The sequence below is a fragment of the Fulmarus glacialis genome, unplaced genomic scaffold (genome assembly GCF_000690835.1).
Source record: "Fulmarus glacialis isolate BGI_N327 unplaced genomic scaffold, ASM69083v1 scaffold27664, whole genome shotgun sequence".
Lineage (NCBI taxonomy): Eukaryota > Metazoa > Chordata > Aves > Procellariiformes > Procellariidae > Fulmarus > Fulmarus glacialis.
This window is the reverse complement of record NW_009207822.1, coordinates 1-7,768: the sequence shown is the minus strand read 5'-3', so window position 1 is coordinate 7,768 and position 7,768 is coordinate 1. Positions and strand designations below refer to the sequence as shown.

Below are 7,768 nucleotides of genomic sequence, written 5' to 3'. Positions count from 1 at the left end.
AGCAGCAGGTTTGGTGGACGGCGGGGTGAGAGACTGGGCGATAGAAACAGCACGGCGGCTGGCGGGGATGGGAGAGCCTAACCCGGCGGGTCCCGAGCCCCGCATTGCCCTGGGCGTGCGGCATCGGCCACGGGGTCGCTTGCGGATGCGGATGGGGATGCTGATGCAGGTGCCGGCCGGTCCTGTGCGCTGGTCCCCTTCCTCGAGCCCTCGCAGTGTTGCTGACCCACACCTCCACACCCCTTGCTACACCCCCCCGTGGCATTTTGATAATAATTCTGGTTTTTTAGTGTTGCCAACGCAAAGAAAAAGCCGTGCAAGTCATTTCCCTGCAGCACTCTGCTCTCTGCCGAGCAGTGTTGCTGTGGCCGGGGTGGCCGCCCCGGTGGTGTTCCCACGGGATCATGCCGGCGGTGCGGCTCCAGCCCCCTCAGCAAAGCCTGCGGTGCAGCGAGGTCAGCAATTATCAACTTTTCTATACAGAGAGCTTTGCATTTTAAGCAATTTGTTATCAAAATGCAGGTCACCGGAGTTAACCAGCCATCTGCTTCACAGGCACCGTAGACCCAATTCCAAGCACGGCTCCCGCCGTTTGCATGCATTATGAGAGGCGTTCGTTCGCTAATGAGGTCTCCCTCGGAAGTCAGGTCTGAAGAAGCAGAGGGGGAAAGGTCTGGGCTTTCGCGGCGAAGGTGCGGCTAACGAACAGCTGCAGAGTAAAGGACACAGATGGAAGAAGTACTCACTCTAATTACCATTTTTCTAAAAATTGCAGGTTTTTTCTAAATCCATTAGGTGTGCGATTGCTTCCACTACGCTTAGTAAACAGAATTGAAACACGTGGTGACCGGGTGAAAATGCATCATAAAAGATGAAATACTGTCCTGTCTGAGCTGTGGGAAGGGGGTAGGATTGCTCGGCCCCAGGGTGTGCTCCGGCAGGGGTGTGGGCTCAGGGTCCGCCTGCGCGGGCGGCGGAGCGGCGTTCAGTGCAGAACCGCCCCTGGGTTCTTATCTGTCTCCTAAGAGATAAGACAGAAAACTGAGTTTTACGTCTTGTGATAAACCCAGTCTTATTAGCAGTAGAAATCACTATGCAAAACTAAACCTTTGATTCCATTAGCAGTAACATGAAGTGTAATAAAATTTTATTTTTCTGGCTGTATGTCACCGGGCGCATATCCATCCCCTGCTCCCCCTCGCTACAGCCCCGCTATCGTTTTCCTTGTGCATTCCAAAGTTTCCTTTAATTTTCTCCTGACTTAAAGGCATTCTTGCCAGCTAAGCAGAGGATGCGTTTGCAGAGGCAGATATGGCTTCCTGAAAACCAGATGTCATATTTCCAGTTTGCTATACTAGGATAAAATGTCAGGGTAATTCTATTTACAAATCGCTACCATTTAAAAAAATAAAAAAAAAAGAAGCAGCAGGTTTTCTTCTAGAAGCCTCCAGCGATCCATGGTCATCATTTCCCTCTGATTTCCGAGGTCAGATGGGTCACCGGGATGGCCAAGTCTGGGGGCTCGGGAGGAGGACTCTTCTGCACGGTGGGAGGGGGTGGAGGAAGAGGAAGGGCAGTGTTGTGCCTCTTAGTCATATTTCTTCTTCCCTGCTAATTTTTTGAAGCTTGGATCTCAACCTGGCAGCGATGGATCTGTGAGCAGATTGCTGATGAAGCCCTTAAAGAGGAATAAATGTATTTCTTAGGACATACCTACTGCTCGCTGGTTCGTTGGAATGCACGACACGGGCTTGGTTTGTGCATACGATGCATAAAGCGCAGGGTCTGGTTTTGTATGCGTTGGTCAATGTGATGAAAATATGGAATAACTTAGTAATCCTTTAAGATCCTGACAAGTCCAACTTTACAATTAGCAGCTCTTTAATTTAATCTAATTTAATCCCGGGGTTATCAGTTAGCGCTGCTGTTGTTTCCCTTTGTCAGCAGCACCTTCAAAAGGGGACTTCACGTAGCAGTAGATGGGACTTAGTTACACTCCTTCCTTTATGGTTGGCTCCTTTCACCTTGAGGATGACAATTTAATAGCTACTGTGTGTAAATGGTAAGCATGCCAATGCCTTTTCTTTTACACATTTAAAAACATAAAATATGTTTCACTGAAATGTTCAAAAACTCCTAAGATTTATGTGCATCCACAGTTGTCCATAACTGGTGAAAGTTTCTCTCCCTTGCTCGTTGCAGGGATGACGTGCCAAGCCAGGACATCCTATACCGAGGATGAAGTGCTCTGGGGTCATCGTTTCTTCCCTGTTATCTCCTTGGAAGAGGGGTTCTTTAAAGTCGATTACTCCCAGTTCCACGCGACGTTTGAGGTCCCCACCCCACCGTACAGCGTGAAGGAGCAGGAGGAGATGCTGCTCATGTCCTCTCCCTTGATAGCGCCCGCTGTGAGCAACAGCAAGGAAAGGAATAACTCGGTGGAGTGCCTGGATGGTCTCGACGAAGTTGGCACCAAACTACCTTCAAAACTGCAGAAAATAACCGGGAGGGAAGACTTCCCCAAAAAACTCCTCAGGATGAGTTCCACCACCTCAGAGAAGGCCTACAGCATGGGGGATTTACCCATGAAACTCCAGCGGATCAGCTCGGTCCCCGGGAATTCGGAGGAGAAACTGGTGTCTAAAACCACAAAGATGATGTCGGATCCCATCAGCCAGTCGGTGGCCGACCTGCCGCCCAAGCTGCAGAAGCTGTCAGGCGGCGGCAGGATGGAAGGGAACCTTCCACCCAAACTGCGAAAAATGAATTCGGATCGGTTTACATAACCCGGCGGGACTTGTAGCTATCGTTTAGAGCTTGAACTGCTACTGGCAAGGGCAGCGCGGGCAGGAGAGCGGGCCCTCCACCAGCCGTACGACTGCTAAACTCCGTGGTCCCCGGCGCGCCGGGAGGCGGGAGCATCCCCTCGGTAGCGGCGGCTGCCCTGTAAGTACGAACGACGGGACGATCGGCGAGCTGATGTTCGTTGGCATGTAGTATCACAACACGCATGCAATAATAGTGTGCAATTTTTGCATATAGTTTTATGGCATGACTCCTACTATATTTATACTGTATATTCTGAAAAATATGGAAAGGGGCGTTCCTTCCCCCTGTATTTCTTAAGAGTAAGTAGTAGGTAAAACATGCGAGTGGGTAACCTTCAGGGTAAGTTATAATTTGATTTGAAAATGGTTTGGTTTTTTTTTCTGATGTGGATCGTGATGTTTCGTTCAACAAAGTAGTTATGGTGCATGTCTTTTTTCTTAAAAGAAGGTGTATCAGTTAATTCATAACACCAAATCTGCTAGCCTTAAATTAACTGCTGGTTTCTATTTTGCTTTAACATTTTCTTGGGGTTTCTTTTCCTGCATCTAGGCTACTGGAAAAAAATTGAAATGTATTTCATAAGGCATTGTTTAGAGAAGAAACTTGTATTAATAAGCCTAGGCAAAACGATGAATAAATGAATAAAATTCACACTTTAGATACGATTAGTAAAAATTTTTTTAAATCTTTCTGTTTTATAATATATGTGCAAGAAAACCATTTTAAATAAGCAGGATGTGCTTGATTTCTCATGTTGATAGAAGAGCTAAACACAAAAATAGCTGAATGTCTCCACGAAGCCAAGCAGGCATTTATTCTGGAGGAACTGCACCCCAGAGGCAGAGTCACAATTCCCCCTAATTCCGCAGTGCCCGGGTTTCGCTCCCTCTTGCTTTGATGGCCCAGTTGGGCCAGCAGCGATGCAGGCGGTGGGTGCCTGAGCCGTCTCGCAGCCGGAGCTGGGCGGAGCTGCCGGTGGCATCGCTCCTTACTGCTTTCTCTGGGGTGAAAATAACATTTGAACGTGTTCTTAACTGAAGTTGACCCTGTGGGTTTCAAAATGAGTAATACTTTGTATAAATGTTTGGTTTGATATCCTTCTGTGCTTGTGTTTGGGTTTCCTTTTCCATCTCCTTTCGCTCCGGCGGGCTCGAGCCGAGGGAGGCTGGGTGTTGTGCGGGTGCCCCCGTCATCGTGGCTTGCGGTGCTGGAGCACCCCGCGCCGCCCCGGACCCTCCCCAAAATGCTGGAAGTCGGCTGTCGCTGTGCCCAGGGACACCCGTGGTCTGTGTTTGGGGGCCAGGTCACGGTGGCTTCCCGGGGGCTCCTCCTTGGAGGAGGAGGTCTGGGCGAGAGGGAGCGATGGTGTGGGCATCAGAGAGCCGGGTACAAAAGCCACCGCCAGCAGCGGCCGGGAAAAGGGCTCCGCGTGTCGTCGTCCGTATGTAAAACCCTTGAGCCCACAGCCGGGTGGTCCCAGACAGGGACACGCGTGGGTCAGGAGGTGCACACAGAGCTGCAGTCATGGACGGGCGCTTCTGGACCATCCTGCACGAATGCTGACGCTCGCTACGTAATTAATAACAACAGATCTGATGATCTTTGAGGAAAAAAATGGGTTTTGTTCTAAATGTCGGCATGCAATAAGAACTCAGAAACTCAGCATGCCGGGGGGTTGGCCGAGTCACCGCTGCGGCTCAGTGCTTTCTCTGGAAGTTGCAGTGTATGACCCGTCAGTTGTACACCCAAGGACTTTATACCAACTTCCAAAGTTTCTTTTCATTGTTTATCATGATTTTTGAGTGGCACTGCATGCTTTGTACACCTTTGGCTATACTTCAATTCTCCGCACGTTGTTGTTGAAGGGAAGGGTGCGTTGCTCCCTGCGTGCTGGTCCTGTGCTCGCACGCGCACCAAGCAGGTTGCTGATGCGGCAAGGCAAAATCTGGACTTCTTTTCCCCCTTTTGCTAACACTTCCTCAGGTTGTCTTGTAAAATGCCGCCGGTTTTTGTACCACACGTAACTCTTCTACCAGTCCTTGACTGACAGCAAAAATAGCCGTGTACAATTGCCAGGGGCCAACAGTAAAAACACCACCAAGCCAAACCAGAGAGCCAGGAGCATTAATCGGCACGTAGACACTCGGCCGGCAGCACAGCCGCGTGATGAGTCCTGCCCGCAGGCTCGAGCAGATCGGTCTGGTTTTGAAAGCAGGGTCTGCAGCAGCTTGACCTCCCCTCGAACTCCTTTGGTTTGTTCGGGGTGGGTGAGGACCACTGCCTCCTTCCCGGGATGCTGTGACCCAACCAACCCGCTGCCGTTCGCGGACACCGCTGTGGTGCTGGTGGCCCCGGTTCGGTGGCTCTGCAAGGTGGGGTCCCCCTCCCTGGGACAAGGGGGTCCCACCTGGGGGCTGCCCATCTTTGGTCTCCCACCACCTGAAGCGCTCAGCGTGGGGGACGGCTCGTGGTCCGGATGACTTTTCTTTATGGAAAAGTAAATGTGACGTGTCCGCAGAGTAAGAGCAATGGTGTTTCACCGGCCGTGCCCCGGGGCCACCAGCATCCTCCCTCCCGACAGCGGCGGGGAAGGTGCCTGGCTGCCCGTGCCCTGGCAGGGCGGCTGCGCAGCGGCTGCAAAGTCCTGCCTGCGGGAGAGCCGAGTGGCGTTTTTCTTTGGGGAACTTTGGTTTTGAATCCGTGTACAAGACTGAATTAAGTAGGAGCAGTGTGGATGTGTTCTACAAATTGAACTTAAAATAGGTGACAGGGAGAAGTGCCGTAGCTGTAAAATATACTGGCAGTCTGAGTGGCTCCCGGTAGCCTGTACAAAAAGAAAATCTGAAAGTATGTGAGACACTGGGAAAGTATCCCCACTTTTATTAAACTAATGCCATAGAAAATATTAAGTTACGATTAACTGAAAAGTTTGATTTTTTAAGTCAAAATATGCACCTGTCCTTGCTGGACGCAAGATTTCTGAGGCTTGTGGCTTGTATTGCAATGCATTACGTACGTTAAGGTGACAATATATGCGTCTTTCAGTAACAAGAGTGAAAGTACAAACAGGGATGATAACTTTCTTTAGTTATTCATTTTAGGAAGTTATTTCTGGTTAATATTTTGTTTTTATTGGCGTGGCCACTTTTTTTTCCTTAATTAACATTTTAGCCCAGCCCTAACGCTTATGCTAAGAAAAAGTAACTGTTTGATTGCACAGCCGGTCTGTGTTCTCTACTGCTGAATTTATGCTTGAATTCTATTGTAAATTGTACATATTCAAATTAGAATAAACTAAAAGCATTTTCTGGCATGCAGTCTATAACTGTATAAATGTACAAGTTTATTTGAATTATACAAAATAACAAACTCTTGTATTCATTAATACTGCAAGCTCAGTTTTATCTAAAGCTATATTAAACTTTCAAAAATTGTTTGGTTTAAACGTGTTTGTCTTTTATCCAGTCCACTTTTTATTACTTTAATAAATGACTACGTATTCAAGCTGTTTAAGGGCTTCTGATTTCACATTTAGTGTCTGCAAAAGGCCAATCTCTCGCTTGCCCTTGAAAGCAGCAAAAATAAAACCTGAGTTCAGTTGAGCTGCACTTTCAGGGTCTTTGGAGGCGGTCTGGCTGAGCCCAGCCCCAGAAGGGCCGGGTCAGGGGTCCGCAGGCTCCCTCCCGACGGACAGCGAAGAGCAGAGCCCAAGGTACGTGCTGAAAACCGGTGGGCTCTATAATTCAGGCGGCCCCGATGTGCCAATGTCCTGCTTAATTTTTGAACTTTACCTTAATTTAGGAACTGCCATTTCCTCTGTAGCACAGAGGCTGGGGAGCTCGCTCGCTCTCTGCACAGAGAAGTAGGAATTTTTATCGTTACCATCTCCCCCATCCAGCCCCAGGAATTAAAGCTCCAGAAATCAACAGAGGCCACCAGATCTCCCCCCGTTAGAGTAGACCTTCCTCTTTGGTTTTCACTACAAACTGCCCCATTAGTGGCTGGGTATCGCCACTCAGGGTGGGCAAAATATGTTCTGTGCCAAGAAAATAAAGATAATAATGACGAGCTGTGTGACGATGGCTGACTTTTTAACTCCTTCCCCTCAAGAGGCTGCTGAATGAAGGTTACTAGAACATAACCATATTTTGTTTTCCCCAGTTAACTGCTTGCCTCGCTCTGAGTCCTGACCTTATATTGCTGGTCCACCATACGCTTGCCCCTATATGCTAATATAGATACATTTTTTCCATACTGTTAGAAGTGATGAGATAGTAAAAGTTGGAGATTTCTGTGCGTGCTCATGCACCTGGTTTCCATTCAGAGTTTTATTCTCGTCGTTATTTCCACATCCCCTGTTGCAGCGTAACTGGAGTCACCCAGGAAGACCTGTATCGGCTATCCGGGATATCCCGGCTTGCGAAGCGCATCCCTGGGGAGTGGAGGAGCCGTCCCGCTGCTGCCTGTGTCGGGAGCGCTGCAAACCGAGGTGTCGGAGCTGCGCTCGGTGCGATTGAATTACCGCCCGTGGCAGAACAAAGAGGCACGACAGCACGGGGCTGTATCCATCATCCCACGGCAGCGGGCGCAGAATACATTTGAATTGATTTCCTCAGCCGTGGTTGAAACAAAGTGAATTTGCGGTGCTTACTTGGAGACACGAAAATGAAATTGCGGGTAGGTTTTAAATACCTACGTAGGAAACATATCTGCCAGGGAGGAAGGGCGAGAAAGAACGAGAAGCATCCCTGGTATAAGAGCTCCAAAGGAAATACATTCTCGTCCTGTGTTGGGGCAAACGAGGAGAAGAATTTAAACACCGTTACGTGAGGTGGGAGGGCTTTATCCTGCCCGCGGCGAGGAGGGGGGCGGGGGGCATCTCCCGGGACGAGGGGGAGCTCCGCGCCCAGGCAGCCTGGCAGCAGCCCCGGCCCCGCCG

At 49.5% G+C, this 7,768-nt stretch overlaps 1 protein-coding gene across 1 annotated transcript; it reads left to right on the top strand.

Moving 5' to 3' along the window:
* Positions 1–2,204: 2,204 nt before the first annotated feature.
* LOC104075687 (G protein-activated inward rectifier potassium channel 1) lies at positions 2,205–2,786 on the top strand. Its single transcript, XM_009576270.1, has one exon. It carries the CDS (start codon positions 2,205–2,207, stop codon positions 2,784–2,786), a length of 582 nt encoding a protein of 193 aa, XP_009574565.1.
* The last annotated feature ends 4,982 nt before the right edge of the window (positions 2,787–7,768 follow it).

Bases quoted from the DNA above. Each gene is read 5' to 3' on its own strand.
- LOC104075687 (XM_009576270.1), top strand. From the start codon at position 2,205: ATGACGTGCCAAGCCAGGACATCCTATACCGAGGATGAAGTGCTCTGG.